At 53.0% G+C, this 19,746-nt stretch overlaps 2 protein-coding genes across 2 annotated transcripts; both read left to right on the top strand.

Annotated features, from left to right (window-relative positions):
* Positions 1–1,660: 1,660 nt before the first annotated feature.
* Positions 1,661–12,834, top strand: MIEF1 (mitochondrial elongation factor 1). Its single transcript, XM_039236632.1, has 5 exons — positions 1,661–1,776; positions 6,960–7,110; positions 8,035–8,212; positions 8,439–8,701; positions 9,301–12,834. The coding sequence occupies exons 2-5, from the start codon at positions 6,967–6,969 to the stop codon at positions 10,105–10,107; spliced, it is 1,392 nt and encodes a 463-aa protein (XP_039092563.1). The 5' UTR covers positions 1,661–1,776; positions 6,960–6,966; the 3' UTR covers positions 10,108–12,834.
* Positions 12,835–16,225: 3,391 nt separating this feature from the next.
* On the top strand, positions 16,226–18,372 carry ATF4 (activating transcription factor 4). Its single transcript, XM_039237441.1, has 3 exons — positions 16,226–16,430; positions 17,052–17,372; positions 17,460–18,372. Exons 2-3 carry the CDS (start codon positions 17,144–17,146, stop codon positions 18,287–18,289), a joined length of 1,059 nt encoding a protein of 352 aa, XP_039093372.1. The 5' UTR covers positions 16,226–16,430; positions 17,052–17,143; the 3' UTR covers positions 18,290–18,372.
* Positions 18,373–19,746: the final 1,374 nt, after the last annotated feature.

Raw genomic sequence — 19,746 nt, forward strand, 5'->3', positions numbered from 1 at the left:
CTGGATTCATCTCTCCCATTCCGGGAGGCCCTTGGGGGCCGAGGGGAGCTCTTATACCGTTGAGGAAAAAAGGACAGGGACAGTGGCTTGCTCCAGCTCGCTCAGAAAGTTGGTGAGGCCGGACGCTGATGGCTTACTGACTTTGGGCCCAAAGTTCAGACCTTTCTACCAAATACCTGCCCCATTCGATCTCATTTCTTTATTTTTGAAATAGGGGTGATCATTTCTCCCACAGAGAGACTTTGCTGCTTTCAATCAGCTTATTTTTTGAGGCCCTTATCTGTGCCAAGCGCTGTGCTGGGAAAGTTTGTAGAGCACCCGTGTCAGGCGCCGGCAAATGGTAACTATCCTTACAGAGGCAGGCAGAGTTGGGGTCGGGAATGCAGCCCCCCTTTCCAGCTCTGTGCCTGTGGGCCACTTACTCCCCTGTGGGAGCTTCAGTTTCCGCCACTTACAATGGGGATAAGGACACTGGGATCGTTGACAGAAAGAGATGCGTTCTGCGGGATGTGCTGTGGTGTATAGTAGACACTCAGTGTCTGCGGGACGTGTGTTAAGACACTCAGTTAAGGGTTCCCAGTCATCGTTAGGACCCCTGACCACCTCTTGGATTCCTTAATTTAAATGTGGCAATGGATGACAAAGCATTTTATAAATGACACGCAGTACTTGTGTAAAGGTTCACTGTTACCAAAGGAAATGGTGGCGGTTTCTGCAAAACTAAATCTAATATTTATGGAGCACCTACAGACCAGGCTAGGTGCCGCTAGTAATAGCTGTCCTTGGTAGAGTGCTTCTTTGTATGTGCCAAGCACTATTCTAAACACATTTACGTACATTGACTCACGGGATCCTCATACCCACCACACGGGCAGAATACGGTCTTGAGCCTCATTTTACAAATGGAGAACTGAGGTTGGTACAAGAGAGGTTAAGAAACTTAACCAAGGTCATCATCGCATCAGTGGTGGTGCCAGGATTCAAGTGTGTCTGAGAGTCCTTGCCTTCACCCCCTCCTAGACCAGCCTTCATAGTGGAGTTTATTATAGATGCTTTATGTGCATTAATTCATGCAGTTCTCAAAATAGCCCCATGTGGCAGGTGCTCTTTAACACGTAATATCATCTTCATTTTGTTGCTGAAGAAGCCGATGCGCAGAAGGGTTACGTACGTTGCCCAGAGGCATGTGCCCGGCAAATGGCAGAGCCAGGATTCAAGCCCTGGCCCTTCAGCATAACCTGTCCTTTCCCAGAAGAGGGGATCGAGAGGCTGGGGTCTACTCCTAGCCCTGCCACTAAGTCATAGCATGACCTTGGGGTCTCTGAGACCCAGATTCAGAACTCCTGAATTTTAGATAGTCTGTATAGACCCTTCTATTATTCATTCTGATTCCAGGCTTCTGTTTTGTCCCTTCTGCTTATAGCTTGACGCGCAGCCCCTGCCAGTCCCCCATGGCCCCATGGAGCCGAGAGGCGGTGCTCAGTCTGTACCGGGCCCTGCTGCGCCAGGGCCGAGGGCTTCGCTACACTGATCGAGACTTCTACTTGGCCTACATCCGCCGCGAGTTCCGGAAAAATCAGAAGCTAGAGGATCCTGAGGCCCGGGAGAGGCAGCTGGAGAAGGGCTTGGTCTTCCTCCACAGCAAGTTGGGGGGGATTATTTAGGATCCCCTCCTTTCCCCTCTCCTCCTAATTCCAAGGGAAAGAGTTCAAAGGTGTCTTCCATAGACACTCCTCTTTCCCATCCCTACCTCACAGATGCAGTAAGAAGCCTCAGGTAGGTAGACACTTAATCCTACAAGCTTTGTCTTTCTTTCTTTTGTTTCTGTTTTTGTTTTGTTTTGTTTTTGATGCAGGGGACCAGGAGAGGGGGCGCTTTCTTTTCAGTGACCATAGTGCTTTATTAGTAATCAACAGGGGCGCCTGGGTGGCTCAGTCGGTTAAGCCATTAAGCGTCCGACTTTGGCTCAGGTCATGATCTCACGGTTCATGGGTTTGAGCCCTGCGTCGGGCTGTGTGCTGAGAGCCAGCTCAGAGCCTAGAGCCTGCTTCAGATTCTGTGTCTCCCTCTCTCTCCAACCCTCCCTGTTCACCCCCCCTCTCTCTTTCTCAGAAATAAATAAAACATTAAAAAAAAAAAAGAAATCAACAGAGGAATTATAGACATTAATAGAGGTAGGTTTCCCTATTGAGAAAAAGCAGGCCTTGCATTTCCAGCCCCGCCAGAATAAAATTATCACCACTTTATTTCCTGGAATATTTTACATATGAAAATGTTATAGAAGGTACTGGTTAAAAGTATTAGAGCTCAGTTCCAGGCTGGCTCATTCTCAGGGGATTCAGTTACCTTATGAGTCCGATCACATTCCCCAAACATGACTGTATTCTGTTACAACACAGTTTATAAAGCAGGCATAGTGTGCAGACTTCAAGGGACCATGTCTGCATTCAAATCCCAGTGCTAATAGCTGTGGGATTTAGGGTAAATCAGTAGCCTTTCCCAAGCCTCTCTTTCCTCATTTGTAAAATGGAGAGAACAGTACCTACTTTGTCCGGTTATTTTGAGAATTCAGTGAGACCGTGCACACACGGCACTTGGAATGCTGCTCAGTAGGTGGTGTGTTAGCTCTGTTGACTCCTGATTCCGGTGTTAACAAGAAGTCCCTCTATAACCTATGACTATATTTAGTTCAGCAACTTTTCCAGAGGGCCTTCTATGGCCCTGGCATAATCTGGCAGGCTCTGGGGTAAAGATGAAGGATACGGTCCATCAAGGGACTCGGCCTAATGTGGAGATGAACAGAAAGTAATTCCAGTGGGAGCAGCTCCGTCCTAGAGGGTCCTGTAAAGAGCCTGGAGTTGGAGAGGAGGACATAATTCTGCCTGTTTAGGGCGGTGATGGGGGATCATAGGTGGCTGTAGAAAAGGGGACGTTTGAGGTCAGTGAGGAATAGAAGCTTCTATGCAGATGGACAAGAATGAGCAAATATGGCAGTGGGAACGGTAGTCTGGAAACTCGAGTCCGCTGTGGCGAGAACGGCCCGTAAGGCACCTGGCGGGAGTTGAGACCCGGCCAAGTCTGCGAGGATACCGACTCCCTGGTGAAGAGATTGTGACGTCTGATAGGAGGGGGCCCGCCACGGCCCTGGAAAGCAGGGCAATGGCACAGAAGAGGGATCGTGGCAGTGGCCATGACTGCGCTTGCGTACCCTGTGGCAGCAGTGGGGCTTGGTGACGAGTTGGCTGAGGCTGGAGGTGGGGAGAGAAAAAACCAGGGATAACCACCAGGTTGTGAGGCCTGCCAGCTGGGGAGCGTGCTGTTTGGGGTGGAGAGGGAGTGTGGGTGGGGGGAGCGGGGAGCCTTACGTAAGGGCTTTTGGTTCTCCTCGGCCACTTAGGTTGACTGGCAGACTCGCCTTGAGCAGGGCAGGGCCAGGGGAGGGGTGATGCCCATGGGAGCCTGCCTGCACAGGGAGGGGTGGTGGGTCGGCAGAGAAGGCGTGAGTTACCGAGTCTTCGCGTCCTTCATCCGTTTTGATTGTCAGTTGGGCTACAAATTGCCATCGCCGCCTCCTCTGAAAACCAGAAATCACCCCATGGGGTTAATAGCTCGTTTGTGCAACAGATACATTCTGTGGGTCAAACAGTGCCGGCCCCGGGGACATGGCAGGTAGCGTGCCAAAATGCCTCCCAAGAAGTTTAAGGTCTCCTGGTTAATAGATGTGACCAAGGCAGGAGTGGAGGCCACTTAGGACTCCCTTAAACTACTGCCCAGCAGAGCCCTGGGTTCCAGTCTTGGCTGCACGGCTTACGGACACGATAACCTTGGGCCAGTTACTTAGCCTCTGGCTCTTCGTCTGTGAGTCGGAGACAACACCATGACCCCGAGGTGGTGGTGTGAGGACTCAGGGATTAGTGTGTGCAACGTGCCCAGCACATGGTGCCCTCGCAGCGCGTGTCAGCTCGTCTCACGCGTGCTCGAGCCAGATGTGTTCAAGGCCTGTGACTTTGTCAAGTAAACTACGTTGGGACTTTCACAGTTCTGTGCCTTCTTCCTCGGAAGAAGCCGTTCTGTGTCATCCTCGCTCCTTTGGGGTAGGGAGTGTGTCTGTTCCTGTTTGTGTATCTGGGGAGACGGGGTAAGTAACTTGCCCGAAACGTCAGCAGCGCCGAGACCCTCCGTCTGCAGCCCTGCCTGCCGCTCCTTCTTCTTCTGTCCTCCTCTTTTTAAAAAACATTGTGACCAGTTTTTATCATACAGTTCAGTAGTATTAAGAATATTCATATTGTTGGGGCACCCGCGTGGCTCAGTTGGTTAAGCGTCTGACTACTTGATCTCAGCTCAGGTCATGATCTCGCATTTCCTGGGATCAAGCCTCCCATCGGGCTCCACACCGACAGTGCGGAGCCTGCTTGGGATTCTGTCTCTCCCTCCCTCTGCCCCTTCCCTGCTCATGTGTGCCCGTTCTCTCTCTCTCTCTCTCTCAAAATAAATAAACTTAAAAAAAAATCACATTGTTGTGTAACAGATCTCCAAAATGTTTTCATCTTGCAGAACTGAAACTCGAAAGCAAGTGTTCACGCTCAGTATTTTTATAGATGGTTTCTCCTCATTACAACCTTCTGATTCGGGCCATGCAGGCATAATTATCCCCTTTTCATAGCTGGGGTGGTGGTTGGTTAAGTACCTTATGGAAGTCACTCAGCCAATAAGTCAGGGCTCAATGGCAAGTAGTCATCCTCAGGGTTTCTGGCTCGAAAACTCAGACTCTTTTCTATTATGCCACATCACTGCCTCGTTCTTACCAGTCATCAGATGGGGCCCGGGCTAAATGGCCCAGGGAGGCTCCTTCTGGCTTTTGCTTAGGTAGAGGACGCCCCCTCTCTGGTCTTACTGCCTCACATTCAAGGAGGTGCCTGCATCCAGTGTGTCTATTGTAAATATATCAGCAAAGGTTCTTTTATTGTTTAAGAGAAATCAAACGGGCGCACGGGTGGCTCAGTCAGCTAAGCGTCCAACTCTTGATCTGGGCTCAAGTCTTGATCTTACGGTTCGTGGGACTGAGATCCACATCAGGCTCTGTGCTGACATCGCGGAGCCTGCTGGGGATTCTCTCTCTCTCCCTCTCTCTCTCTCTCTCTCTGCCCCTCTCCTGCTCTCTCTCTCAAAAAATAAATAAAAATAAAACACTGGTCATTGTTACGTGTGGGGAACACACGTGTGTTCACTTTGTGTGTTCACATGTGTTCACAGGACAAGTTCACTTTGTCCTGATTGAATTACGCGGCCTTGGCGGAGTTTGATCTACTCCGTCTCTCGCAGTGGCCACTGGAGGGAGGCTGAGTAGCCTTCTTTCGCGACCCCACCTGTAATGTATAGTTGAACTCTTCTCCCTGGCCTTGCTTGCTCTGTGCAAGTGGGAATGTATTTCACTTGACCAAGTAAGTCTCCCATTATGGCCCGAAGCCCGAAGCTTCTATTGACCGTGAAGGGTAGAGAAAAGTGCCACCAAAGTTGTGAACTCTAGTCAGGGAAAAATATTTTTGGACTGGACCGTGACTCTTCGTTAATTCAGTTGCTGGAATTAGTTGAGTCAGAAATCTTTCTTTCTTTCTTGGGGGAAGGGGGGAGGATACAGACAAGGGCCAGGAGAGGGTGAAGCCAGCAGTACCTAGTTGCAGCGGAGTTAGAAAGGTTACTTACACTGGAAACTGCACCTGGGCATCCTATCTCTGTCTCCTCCCATTCTGGGGATGTGGGGGCCCTGAATGGTAGGCAGCTGGTTTTCCCTGTGACTCCTGGTGTGCTGGACGCGGGAGGTAGGAGGAAGTGGACTGAGAGCAGCGCTCAGATCTGCACCGCTTTGCCGTCCTTCATCTGCGTCGGGCCCAGGGCTCTTGCTTCAGGGACTCATCTGGGGACCCGGGGAACTTCAGTCATGACGACTTTGTTGTTGCCGGGGAGCAAGTGTGGGCTCCCCTTGCCTGAGCCTCCCTCTGCATGAGAGGCTGCCTCTGCTTTTGAGCCCATGAGCTCATTTTTAGTTCATTTTCCAAGTGCATGTGCGCAGATGAGTGTTTTTTTTTTTTTTCTCCAGTTAGACAAGTCTGCAGCGTCCTTGGGGTTTACACTCAGCGTCAGCCTCCCCTGAGCTGCTTGTGGCCCCCCGCCGCCCTCTCCGCACACTTCCCCCAAGAAGCAAAGCATTTGTCAAGTGGGAGTGCCCGCAGAGAGTTATTTCTCCCTTTGCACCTTGCTCAGGTGTGGACTTGAGGTTTTATCTCTGTGAGCAGTAGTTTGATCCATGATATTTTTTTTTACTTTTTTTTTTTTTGCAGAAAGTAGAATAGGTAAGTTGGCTGTGTGCAGGGTAAACACGACATGGTGGGGAAAACATCAGACTGGGAGCCGGGAGCCGGCCTCCTGCAGATGGCCGTGCCACTCCCTGTCTCTGGGACCTCTGGCGAGTCACCTCCCTGTGTGTGAGGTGGCACCATGGGACTGGATGAGCATCTCCTAACCTAATCGGTCCAGTTAGACCTCCTCAGGTCTCGCCTTACAGGAAGTGGTGGCCAAAGGATCAAAACACAGTCTGCGTTACACTGGTGGGGAGGGGCAGGGAGAGGGTAGACTTACACGGTGTAGGGTACTTTGTGCGAATCCAGGAGAGCATTGATTGACGCCGAGCTAAGGCTTTCTATTTCTATAATCTCAGAAGGGTGGAGAGATGTTTTTCCACGGTCGGTGCCATCCATTCTTCCCCCTTGCGTGCAGATGTGTCCCGGAGCACGCATCGCTCTTGACCCCAGAGCATGCGGTGCTAGAGGCAGGAGGGTTTGAGTTGCCGAATTCCTGGAATAACCCATACTTGTTGCCCACTGGCCTGATTGGAGGGGAGGGAGGAGGGCTGGCTCTCGAGGTCCCAGGTGGTGATGGCTGTGTTCTGCCTTCGTCCTCAGGTGAGAGATGGCAGGCTCTGGTGAGCGCAAAGGCAAGAAGGATGACAATGGCATCGGCACGGCCATTGATTTTGTGCTCTCCAACGCCCGGCTGGTGCTGGGGGTGGGCGGGGCAGCCATGCTGGGCATCGCCACGCTGGCCGTGAAGCGGGTAAGTGGGTGCAGCCAGGGGCGGGAGAGTCCGTGAGGCTGCCTTGAATGAGACTCTGATACCGAGCTGATGGGGGCATAGCCTGGTGATGTGGCAGTGTCAGATGAGCCCATAGGAGGACTCCGCAAATCTACTTCTAGGACTCCCCCCACCCCCCCCGCCCGAGGAAATCGAGGGAGATATGAATAGGTCTATCCCAGTTAGTAAACAATGATAAATAACTGAAATATCCTTCCTTAACTACCCGATTCAAAGTAGCAACACTCGTACCACATACATACTTCCCATTTCCCTTTCCCGCCTTACTTTTCTTAATATTTATCTCTGACCGCATACTGCACATTTAGCTTGTTGATTATGTATTGCCTGTACCCCTCCAGTGCGCTGCGGACCCATGCGGGCAGGGATTGGGTCTCTTCGGTCTACTTCTTTACCCTGGGCACCTAGAACAGTGCCTGGCACATAGCAGCCACTGGGATAGTATCGATTAAATAAATGAATCAGCATTCAACGTTATGGCATGTTCATCAGGTACGATACTGAATCGTCAGAAAAGATACCATAATGTTGACTGCTGGTTTGTTTTCAGTGATAATGGAGAAGTGACAAAAATGATATGTGACAAAAATCCAGTTTCGAAAGTGTACGTAGAGTAGGATCCAATTATATAGATACATCGTTCCCAGAAAGAACTAGACCAAAATACCCACAGCCGTGTCTGGGTTGGGTCCTTATGGTAGCTCTGTTTCTCACTTGCATCATTTAGTATTTTCCTGAGATTTTCTGCACGGGGCACAGTGTTCCCTAATCTAGAGTACAACAAAGTTACTGAAAAATAGTAGTCGAACCCACTAGGGGAAGATTGGTGAGAAGAAGGGAAGTGGAGGCAGGAAGCTTCCTATGGCGGGGCCTCTGCTTTTTCAGATGTACGATAGGGCGATCAGCGCCCCCACCAGCCCCACACGCCTGAGCCACTCGGGGAAGAGGAGCTGGGAAGAACCCAACTGGATGGGCTCACCCCGACTGCTGAATAAAGACATGAAGACAGGCCTGAGCCGCTCCCTGCAGACCCTTCCCACAGATTCCTCGGCCTTCGACGCAGGTGAGGACGAGGCTCTGGCCCCCCTACCCCACCCACCCCGGGACCCCTCTCTGGGCACTCAGTGCTGCTCCCGCTCTCAGCAGACGTTGCTGACACGCGCACTGCATCAGGCGCTGTGCTGGCGCTGCTGTGCCCAGCCCTCCTTCCCGGGCCTGAGGCATCCGTGGACGAAGCGAGCACGGGAAGAGCTCATGTGCCTCTGTGCCTCTCTCTCTTGCCTTGGCAGATACATTCTGCCCACCCCGGCCCAAGCCGTTGGCCAGGAAGGGCCAGGTAGACTTGAAGAAGTCACGACTGCGCATGTCCCTGCAGGAGAAACTTCTTACTTACTACCGGAACCGAGCGGCCATCCCTGCGGGTGAGCAGGCGCGGGCCAAGCAAGCAGCCGTGGACATATGCGCCGAGCTCCGGAGCTTCCTGCGGGCCAAGTTGCCTGACATGCCGCTTCGGGACATGTACCTGAGTGGCAGCCTCTACGATGACCTGCAGGTAACGAGGTGGTTCTCGCAAAGGGTCGGGTCGGGTGCTGACCAGGATGCTTCTCGAGGGGTGCCTGGGGGCTCAGTCAGTTGAGCGTCCAACTTCAGCTCAGGTCATCTCACAGTTCGTGAATTCAAGCCCCTGGTCAGGCTCTGTGCCGACAGCGCGGAGCCTGCTGTGGATCCTCTGTCCCCCTCTCTCTCTGCCCTTCCCCCATTTATGCGTGCGAGGGTGTTCTTCTCTCTCCAAAAAAAAAACAAAACATATATAGTAAAACATTAAAAAAAAAAAGAAGCTATTTCTCAAGGGTGCTATCGGCCCAGAAGACCGGTGTCCCAGGCGTGCCGGGAAGACTGTGGTCTCAGGTCTTACCGCTTCTGAATTCTACCCGCTGCGGTCTCCCCCGTCATATCTTCCTTAAACTCTTCCTTGGTTCCCCCCCCTCCTTTTTCTGACAGACCTGGGTTCAAATCCTCACTCTCGCTCTGAACGAATTCGGAGTTTCCCATACTGATGGGGGAATGCAGGCTGGTGGGACCGGTGTCGGGGGAAGCTTGTCTCTTGAGCAGATTAAATCCCTCGACACGTTTTTACTTCTGCTCCAACAGGTGGTGACAGCTGACCACATCCAGCTCATCGTGCCCCTGGTGCTGGAGCAGAACCTGTGGTCGTGTGTCCCTGGCGAGGACACCATCATGAACGTCCCTGGCTTCTACCTGGTTCGCCGGGAGAACCCAGAATATTTTCCTCGTGGAAGCAGTTACTGGGACCGCTGTGTCGTAGGGGGCTACCTTTCCCCCAAGACAGTGGCAGACACGTTCGAGAAGGTGGTGGCTGGCTCCATCAACTGGCCAGCCATAGGGTCCCTCCTGGACTATGTGATCCGGCCCGCACCACCCCCAGGAGCCCTGACTTTGGAAGTGCAGTATGAGCGGGACAAGCATCTCGTCATTGACTTCCTGCCGTCAGTGACCCTCGGCGACACCGTCTTGGTAGCCAGACCGCACCGGCTGGCGCAGTATGACAACCTGTGGCGGCTGAGCCTGCGGCCCGCGGAGACGGCACGCCTGCGGGCTTTGGACCAGGCCGACTCGGGCTGCCGATCTCTGTGCCTCAAGATCCTCAAGGCCATATGCAAGTCCACTCCGGCTCTGGGCCACCTCACTGCCAGCCAGCTCACCAACGTCATCCTCCACCTGGCCCACGAGGAGGCTGACTGGTCTCCGGACATGTTGGCCGACCGCTTCTTGCAGGCCTTGAGGGGACTCATCAGCTACTTAGAGGCCGGAGTCCTGCCCAGTGCCCTGAACCCCAAGGTGAACTTGTTCGCAGAGCTCACTCCTGAAGAAATAGATGAATTGGGATATACTCTCTATTGCTCATTGTCCGAGCCGGAGGTGCTGCTGCACACGTAGGGCAGGTGAAGGCCAAAGTGGACGTCAGGGGTCAGACCCTGGCTTCTCCGTTAGAAACACGTGGCTGCAGAGCGGTGCCTCCCGGGGCCCCTGGGTGCCTCCCGTCTTGTCGGTCATCGCCCCGGTCACCTCATGCTGATTAGAATGCCATCTCTGCCTCCTCTTCCTCACCCTCCCTCACCTTTCTATTTTTGTTACCAAACACTGTGCTCCTCCTCCTCCCTGCCCCCTTGCTCCAGGCCGACTTTTCTGGAATGAATTGAGAAGGTGAAGCACCTGCCTGACCTGAGCTGCTGTTTCGCAATTCGGCCCAGGTTTTCTGCTCCCGTCTGCCCTTTGGCGGCCCGTTTCTTCCCAGGTCTCCTCTGTCATTTCCTCTTGTTCACGCCTTCTGTCTTGCCTTCTTCCCCTGGAGCATATCTGCCCAGTCAAGGTGTTGCCTTTGCGTTGAATGTCACTGAAGAGTTCTGATCGCACGTACCCGAGCTGAGCTCTGCGGAGTGAGCGCTCAGACAGTATTTAGAGTTTCTGGGGCTAAAGCTGGTGGAAGAGCTGGCCCTCGGGCCGGGTTCCTGGAGAAGCAGCCCATGCCCCCCACTTCCGGACCAGCTCAGATTCCCAAGTGCTGAGAAGGTCCCTCCTGGGGCCACTGTTAGGGACCCACGCAGGAGTGAGGCTCAGGATAAACTGGCTGCAAAGGTGCCTGGAGATTGTGGGTTTTAGTGGCCATCTGTGAGAGCGCGGTGGGCGAGTTGGGGGTGGTGAGGAGGGCCTGGGGAGGGCGTGTGTCCCTGATGTCTACACCTCCCCCTTGGCTGGTCTGGATCAGCGTGCTGCGTGAGCAGCCAGAGGAGGCTGAGGGAGGGAAGGGGCTGCCGGGGCGCCACCCCCTGCACCAGCGCGGCAGTTCAGCCCCTTCCTTGCCTTCTTGCCAATTAGGACAAGGCCTTCAAGGATATGGCCTTCGTGGTGGAGGTTGAGGGGAGGCTTGGTGACCGTGTTGTTCCCCCGTCAGTCCCTGCCTCTCTAGGGTGTCACCTTAGAGCAGGAACCGGCCCACGGCCAGCCCTTCCTTCCCCAGCTTCTGCTATAGGAGTGTGAGAGCAGTGCGTGCTGAGCCCCCCAGGCACCGCCAAAGGGCCAGCAGACTTGCACTGACCTCTTCCCCGTCCCGTCTCCGCCCGCACCTGGGGAGACTGGTGCTACGTAGGGCCAGCGCGTGTGGATAAAACCCGGATGAGAGGGGGCGCAGCTTCCTCCGCCCCCCCTCGTTTCCCGCTGCTAAAACCGCGCTGTGCGCACTGCAACGTGCAGTGTCCTGCGGGCGGGGAGGACTGTTAATACCCAGCGTCGGTGCGTCTTGTGTTGCGCTTTTCTCCTGTTCGTGGCAAGAAGCCAATAATAATTCTGTTTCTGATCTGCCCATGCAGTATTTTGTTCTCCCATCAAGTTTTATTATTTTTTCTATTCTTACTACCTCTCCATCAGTGAGATTCCGGTGAAGCTCCCCGCAGCTGTCTCATTCCTTCCCAAGGACAGCAGCATGAAGTGACTCTAAATAGCACTGATCCCTCAGCTACCCTTTGAATTTAGGGTAGACGTTTCCTGTCCCCTTTTTGTCATGGATTAGGATTGCAAACCAGGGTTAACCTTGGCTGTGTTGGGAACATTTTCCTGCTTCTCTCCTGTGTATGCAGAGGTTCCTTAAAGTGGCTCGGGTGTTCTCATTTGTATGAAGCTCCTGAGAGAATGAAAAATAGAAAGCCCAGAACCCTGAGAGATTCTCCACCCTGGCTGTTCTTCAGAATCAAGTTAGAGTTGACAGGACATCTCTGTGCCTGAGTGCAGCCTGAGGTGACTGGCGCCGAGGGGGTGGGGTGGAGCCTGGCCTTGGGGGTTCCGGTGCACCCATCTGGGAGCCGTTAGAGGGAAGGGAGAGGGGAGGTTGCAAAAGCAAGGGCTAGTCTTCATTGACGTAAAGGGGTTGGTTTTCCCAGCGTGTTGTAGAATCTAGTTTTCTCAAGCTGGCATCTCTGACCAAATTCCGTAGAAAGCTTTGGACATTGGAGGGAGAGCTGGGAAAAAAAAAAAAAAAAAGATTTTCAAGACTTTAAGTCCCAAATGATCAAAGCCAAGTGTAATGGCGATTTGCTTTTATCTCCTCTCTTAAAGAGCAACACGAGGGCATCTCTGTCTCTTAACTATGTTTCACAAAACCAAAAACCGTGACTTTCCCACTTCACAAAGCAGGAGCCACCTGGAAGTCCTCAGAACAAGAAGCAGTGGGAATTCTTGGCTCTGGTCCTAGTGGATTTGCGGCTGCAGACTGGACAAGCCTCGTAAAACATGGAAGGCTGTCCGGTGTTTTGAGATTATTGGATGGAAGAGGGCAGCATTCTGCACCCCACTCCCAATTTTTTTAATCTTTGGGGAAGGACGTCATGTCTTTCCCTGCCATTCTGCCTTTCTCCTCAGTAACTCCCACCTTTGCCTGAAGTAATGGCATCTGCTCCTACTTCTCTGGAAAATTTTTTTGCACCATTTACATTAGCAAACCACCGAGTTAGCCTCACGCTTAAGAATATACTCACCGTCTCGAAAACATCATCAGTTCTGGAGTATATCTTGTTTTTGCCTCTTCCTAAAAAAAATGAGTCCAGGATAACAGTATTTTTATGATATGCTTTGTTGTGACTTTTCCCCCCTCAAATAAATAATCAAAATTAACGTTTGGAAAAGTTGTTTTGAGGCCTGCAGTCTTTCCTCTGGGGTCTCGGCCCCCGGTGGTCTCCCTGTTCACACCCCAAATGAGCTGATTTTGCTCCCTTGTCCTCCAACTGGAGAACTCACATGGTTTGGACAAGGAATTCGCTTCATGGTCAAAACTGGAGGGGCCCTAGCGGGGGGTCTGTAAGTAAGGACACCTGCGTTGTGTTGGAGTCCTCTGCCATGGCCACTCCTTCCTTGAGACCATGACCCTGCCTGGAAACCTCTGTATACAGGGTTTCTTAGTACTCTGCTCTTCCTGCTAAAGGGCAAGGTCAAAGAGAAGGGTAAGGGACACTTAGGACTAGATCTGTTAGGCTGTGGCCCTTTTAGACACTGCTGGTTCTAAGTGGCCAAAATACCACATGTGAGTCCTTTTTTTTTTTTTTTTTAGGTTTATTTTTGAGAGAGAGTGGGGCCAGGGCAGAGAGGGGTACAGAGGATCTGAAGTGGGCCCAGAGCTGACAGCAGAGAGTCCCATGTGGGGCTCAAACTCACAAACTATGAGATCATGATCTTAGCCCAAGTCAGACACCTAACCAACTGAGCTTCCCAGGTGTCCCCCCCACCCCCAGATGTGGGCTCTGAGGCTGAGTCCAGCGTATTTACCTTTTCCTTCAGATCACCTTGTAGTCTTTAAACTCTTGGTCCCTGAGGCCAAGTCCACAACTTGCCTTCCAGTCACTTGCCTGCCCTCAGTAGCAGCTGATAGATCTGGAATCCGTCACTGGTCTTTCTGTCCCACGTTGGCTAGGTCCACACAAGTAGCTTAGCCCTGAGGCCTGGAGAATGGCCATCTTTTTTCCTCCTTGATGGAGGAAGTAAAGCTGGGGAACATGATGTCCTTCCACAGCATGGAAATTAAAAATAAAAATCTTTCCAACAGCTTTGGCTTGTGTGTGGTACGAAACATTTTCCTACAGGAATGGTAGTGGTTCTCCATTTTCAGCCAGGAGAACCTCGAAGTGCTTGATCTGGGTCTCCATGATAGAATGGATGGGATAGGCTCCTCCTGGAGTCCTTCATCTATGACCTCTGCAGTGTCAAAACTGGGGCAATAGTACATTCTTTGATTCTCAACCTTCTGCCGGGTCATCTGGAAGGAGGCACTGACAGGTCTCCCGAGATGTGTCCCCATGGGCCCGTAGTGACACCTTGGAAGACTTGTGTAGTGGCTCAGGGATACTTCAGTGGCTTCGCATGTAAGACTAGACAGCTTCTTTATATCTTGACATTTGTGATTCTCCAACGCAATACAAAAGCCATACTTGTCCCAGAATGCAATATGCTTTGCATGTACCAGTTGTTGGTTACATCAACTCAGTAAACACCAGTAGTCCTCTGAGGAAGCAGGACGACGTAAGGAAAATGAGGAGTGGGGCTGGGAGGTCAGGATCAGAAGACTTGAGTTCTAAGAACAGCAATAACCATTTATTGAACTTTTTTAAAAAATTGTTTTTAATGTTTTATTTATTTCTGAGAGAGAAAGACAGCATGAGCAGGGGAGGGTCAGAGAGAGAGGGAGATACAGGATCTGAAGCAGGCTCCAGGCTCTGAGCGGGCTGCCAGCACAGAGCCCGACGCGGGGCTCTAACCCACGGACTGTGAGATCATGACTTGAAGCGAAGTCGGACGCCCAACCGACTGAGCCACCCAGGTGCCCCCATTTATTGAACATTTATCAGCACTTTGCTCAGTGCTTTCCATATATGGTCTTCATTCTAAGGATAAGACTGCCCATCATTAGCCTCATTTTACAGATGAGGAAACTGGCTCAGCAAGGATTAATTGCTTAACCAAAATGTCTCAGCTACTAAATAGAAGAGCCAGGATCCTTTTGGAGTTGCCTCTAATTGTGTCTTCAACGCCCCACTCCATATGGCCTCCCCCATACTGGCAGCTGTGTGGCTTTGGGCCACACACCTCATCCGACGGGTTCTGTTTGCTGTTGTAAAGAAATCGTTGGGCTAGACTGAATCAAAGGACAAAGACAGCGTTCCCCACATTTTTTGACATCACAGCCCTGCCACAGATAAGACTATGGTCCACTGAAATGGAGGCAGAAACCTTCCAGGGCCTGGCTGGGGAAGGGGACTGAAGGATGGAGAAGAGCTTTCTTGGTACTCTTCACAGTCCCGGATAGAGAGTAAACTGCAGGCCCTGACCTGGACCGCTGCTACCCAACACACCAACCGCCCCTTGCCCACCGCCCCCGCAAGTGGGCGTGGGTTTTCCAGCTTCTCTCATTAGCGACACTAAGGGCACTTGCTGAGAAGTGGTTACCTTACACCGGGAAGTTGAAAAATTGGGCACCTGTGACATACCAGTTTAATAAAATCTCTTAGGGCAACTGCATCTGCATGAACCAAAAGAAGTTACCTTGTGATGGACTGAATACTTTTAATAGAATAGCAAAAACGTTACCTGGGTGTGCAAAAATACCCTAAACTGGGCTAGAGATTATGCACCTTCCCGCCTGGACTTGAGAGTTCACGGTAAGGATGCAGAGTTGGCCCTCTATGGTAGGTGTGCATGGAGCATTTGAGATCCCGACCGAGGTCCTCAGTCTCCCCTTTCAGCGACTTAAGGCCTTGCATACGATCTAAATGCACAAGAAATTTCGTATGGGACCTGAAATTGACAGCTAATTCATTTTCACTCAGGGCGTCAGGAAGGGACCGCGCGGGTTCGGGCCTATGGCCACCATTTGGAACGCTCTAAGTCCGGGAAAGAGCCGGCGCAATCGTGGGCCGCTACGTGTGCCCAGAGCTGAGGAAGCCAACGCACAGGGGATTCACCGCAACCAGCCCCCAGACTACAGACTCCGGCGGCGGGAACCTCGCCCGCCGCTCCGCCCCTTCCCGCTCGGACTTGGCCCACCTTGGGCTCAGAGCCAATAGGAAATCGAGAAATGTATGACTCATCATGTCTAACCAATCAGCTCGACGCTCGCTCTCCGCCAGCATCTCGCGCGACAACCAGGCGGCCTCGGACCTCACAACAAAAACCTTCCTTGGGCAGGAAGACTTCTCTCCCCGCCTCCCAAGCTAACACCGGAAACGAGGTGTGTCTGAAGAATCCTTCCGCGCCCTCCGGCAGCGGAGGGGAGAGTGACTCTTTGATCTTAGTTGCCGTGTAAAGTAGTGCGCCCTTTCCCTTTCTGGAGACCTTGACAATAATTCGTTTTCTCTTCCCAGCTACGCCCTGGACATAAAAGTCATGGGTTGGATGCAGTAGGGGCGTCGTGTAAGCGAGAATAAGTGGGTGGGAGGCACGGGTCACGTGACCGCGGCGGAAGGATATGCTCTGTGATGCGTCCTCATAGAGGCAAAGTCTATAAAGGAACCACGGCCGGGGTGCCGCGGCCATTTCTCTCCCTGTCGCTTATAAATGTAGATCGTCTTCGTGTGTGCGCGTCCTCCCTACTCCACTACCGCAGGGTCCGCGGCCGCCATGGCGTATTAGAGGCAGCAGTGCCTGCGGCAGCATTGGCCTTTGCAGCGGCGGCAGCAGCACCAGGCTCTGCAGCGGCACCCCCCAGCGGCTTAAGCCATGGCGTAAGTACCGGGGCCCGGCCGCCCCTGCCGTGCTCCCCCAGGTCGGCGAGGGCATTCGGCTCGCTTGGGCGCGGCCTGCGGCCGGGCGGCGTCGCGGAGGGGGAAGCGGTTTTACGAGCGCCCGGGACGCGTGACCCCTGTTTGGGTGTCCTGGAGACGCCGACGCTTCTGGATCGGGGCGGGGGCGCGGTCCGGCGCAGGGGGGTAGAAGCCCTCAGCGACCCTGACCTCCGATCCCGGGGGCTTCCCGCCCGGCGCCGTCCCACCCGGCGCCCAGCGAAACGTGGCAGAGGCCAAGATGGCGGCTGGGCAGGGCGAGGGCGCGGTGTGAGTCAAGGGCGGGCGTGGGCGGGGCCGGCGGCCCGGGCCGTATTTGGACATGAGGATGGCGCGCCGTCCTCTGGCGGCGGGTGGAGGGACGGCCCAGCCCCAAGGGCGTCCATCTTGTGCGGTTTGACCAGACGGCGGGGAGGGAGGGTCACGATGCCTCCGGGGCCACGTGTTCCCGGTTCTCTGCTCCCAAGTGGAATTCTAGTTTGGCCAGCCTCCCCCCAGGATGAAGAGATGAAATTCTGGGACCGGCTGGTCTCCAATGGGACTTGTTTTCTGGTGTCTTTTCAGGCTTTTCACGGCATCCAGCAGCAGCGTTGCTGTAACCGACAAAGACCTCTTCGAATTAAGCACATTCCTCGATTCCAGTAAAGTCCCACGACATGGCCGAGATGATGAGCTTCCTGAGCAGCGAGGTGTTGGAGGGGGACTTGATGTCCCCCTTCGACCAGTCGGGTTTGGGGGCTGAAGTAAGCCTAGGGCTCTTAGACGATTACCTGGAGGTGGCCAAGCACTTCAAACCCCATGGGTTCTCCAGCGACAAGGCTAAGGCGGGCTCCTCCGAATGGCTGGCTGTGGATGGGTTGGTCGGTGCCTCAGACAACGGCAAGGGTGAGTGGGAGTCCTTGCCCCTTCCCCCCTCCCCCCCACCATCGGCCTTGCTCCCTTGTGTGTCTGACTCTCTTCGGTCTTTTGCAGAGGATGCCTTCTCCGGGACAGATTGGATGGTGGAGAAAATGGACCTGAAGGAGTTTGATTTTGATTCTCTGTTCAGTATAGATGACCTGGAAACCATGCCAGATGAGCTTTTGGCCACTTTGGATGACACATGTGATCTCTTTGACCCCCTAGTCCAGGAGACTGATAAGGAGCCCCCCCAGACCGTGAACCCGATTGGCCATCTCCCAGAAAGTTTACCCAAAACAGACCAGGTTGCCCCTTTTACCTTCCTGCAATCTCTTCCTCTCTCCCCCGGGGCCTTGTCCTCCACTCCAGATCATTCCTTTAGTTTAGAGTTGGGCAGTGAGGTGGATATCTCGGAAGGAGATAGAAAGCCAGACTCGACTGCTTATATTCTAATGATCCCTCAGTGCATAAAGGAGGAGGATGCCCCCTCTGATAATGATAGTGGCATCTGTATGAGTCCTGAGTCCTATCTGGGGTCCCCCCAGCATAGCCCCTCTACTTCGAGGGGCTCTCCAAATAAGAGCCTGCTGTCTCCATGTTCCCTCTGTGGTTCTGCCCGCCCCAAACCCTATGATCCTCCTGGAGAGAAAGCCGCAGCAAAAGTAAAGGTGGAAAAATTGGATAAGAAGCTGAAAAAAATGGAGCAGAACAAGACAGCAGCCACTAGGTACCGCCAGAAGAAGAGGGCCGAGCAGGAGGCCCTTACTGGCGAGTGTAAAGAGCTAGAAAAGAAGAATGAGGCTCTGAAAGAGCGGGCAGATTCTTTGGCCAAGGAAATCCAGTATCTGAAGGATTTGATAGAAGAGGTTCGGAAGGCCCGGGAGAAGAAAAGGGTCCCCTAGTCGGGTAGTCAGGGGAGTGTGCGCTTGTACATAGGCTTGTGCTGCAGCTGTGTGTTGTAATAAATTATTTTGTAGTGAAAGTATCTGAGCTGTGCCTGGTTTCTTGTTTCAGGTAAGGCAGCCTCATTGACCTCGCCCTGGCATTTGTGATCAGCTTTAAGAGGGATGGGTTCAGCCTTGGCGTATTTCTTAGAAATGGCAATGTTGGGCGGGGTGAGGCTGGGGAGTTTCTCTGAGGGAGCTGGTGGCCAGGAGGAGCCGCCTGGCCTCTGCCTCAGGCAGCACTGTGACATGTCCTTAAGTGCACAGATACGGCCCTGACTGTTTCCCTTCTAACTTCTACAGTTCAGTAGAGGCCTCTGGCCAGAACTCAGAAGTGGGTCTTTGGTTTTCAGTGGGCATTGAGGACCTGCAGCCTGAAGTTACGGCCAGAGCTGGGCTGGCTGGTGTCAGGACCGTACCAGGAAGCCACACTCCCCTACTGCCACCTGCAATTCTCAAGATCTGAGAGAGGCCTCTGTCATGAGTCCACCTTGGTCAGGTCACCTCACTCTTTTGTGTCCTGTGGGTCTAACTCCCCAGGGAGCAAGTCTTGGTTTTTATCTGAATGGCGGTGTGAGCCAAGTATGTGTGTTCTCACAGTTCTGGAACAGCCCAAAGGGAAGCTGGTGCATGAAGGGGCATCAGGCTCTTAACAGTAGTTTGCCTTTTCCCCCAGGTTTCCCCGACCTTGGATCCGATCAGTGACCCAAATGGGAACGTTAACTCTGAGGCACTGGAGGGGTCATGTGTCAGAATGGACCTTGGGCGGTTCATTCAGGTCTGTCTTGACTGTAGAGTACCCCACAGGGCCAGGGGGCCTCTGCCCATGGTTTTGTCTGCAGGGACCACCCAGCTAGGGATTACTGTCACAGACCAGATTTCCTGGCTCCCCCCCCCCCCCAAATCTAAGCAGCTTAACTACAGCTAAGTATGTGGGGATTTAGTGGTTGAAAGGCATCCAGCCAGGTACACACATTGATGTTATGAAAATAGCTCTATTCAAGCATTTTTTAAAAGAGAAGTGGGGCTCAAACAGATCATGACCTAGGACAAGGTTGGATGCTTGACCCACTGAGCCACTCAGGTGTCCCTAAACTGCTTTAATGTTTATTTTTGAGAGCGAAGAGGGAGCCACACCAAAGCAGGCTCCAAGCTGTCAGCACAGAGCCGGATGCGGGGCTCAAATCCACAGATCATGACGCTTAACCAACTGAACAACCCAGGTGCCCCTAGAATGCCTTAAAAGATTTTGGACGCCTCGGGTGGTTCCATTTAGGCGTCCGCCCGGATTTTAGCTCAGGTCATAATCTCAAAGTTTGTGGGTCTGTGAGTCCGAGACCCTGGTCAGGTTCTGCACAAACGCAGAGACTGCTTGGGATTGGTCCCTCTCTTAACCCCTCCCCTGCTCTTTCTCA

The sequence above is a fragment of the Hyaena hyaena genome, unplaced genomic scaffold (genome assembly GCF_003009895.1).
Source record: "Hyaena hyaena isolate Hyena2069 unplaced genomic scaffold, ASM300989v1 scaffold_4, whole genome shotgun sequence".
NCBI classification, from domain to species: domain Eukaryota; kingdom Metazoa; phylum Chordata; class Mammalia; order Carnivora; family Hyaenidae; genus Hyaena; species Hyaena hyaena.

Excerpts from the sequence above, each read along its gene's own strand:
- MIEF1 (XM_039236632.1), top strand. The coding sequence starts at position 6,967 with ATGGCAGGCTCTGGTGAGCGCAAAGGCAAGAAGGATGACAATGGCATC. Across the intron at positions 7,111-8,034 it reads CCACGCTGGCCGTGAAGCGG|ATGTACGATAGGGCGATCAG; the intron begins GTAAGTGGGTGC and ends CTGCTTTTTCAG. Across the intron at positions 8,213-8,438 it reads TTCCTCGGCCTTCGACGCAG|ATACATTCTGCCCACCCCGG; the intron begins GTGAGGACGAGG and ends TTGCCTTGGCAG.
- ATF4 (XM_039237441.1), top strand. The coding sequence starts at position 17,144 with ATGGCCGAGATGATGAGCTTCCTGAGCAGCGAGGTGTTGGAGGGGGAC. Across the intron at positions 17,373-17,459 it reads TGCCTCAGACAACGGCAAGG|AGGATGCCTTCTCCGGGACA; the intron begins GTGAGTGGGAGT and ends GGTCTTTTGCAG.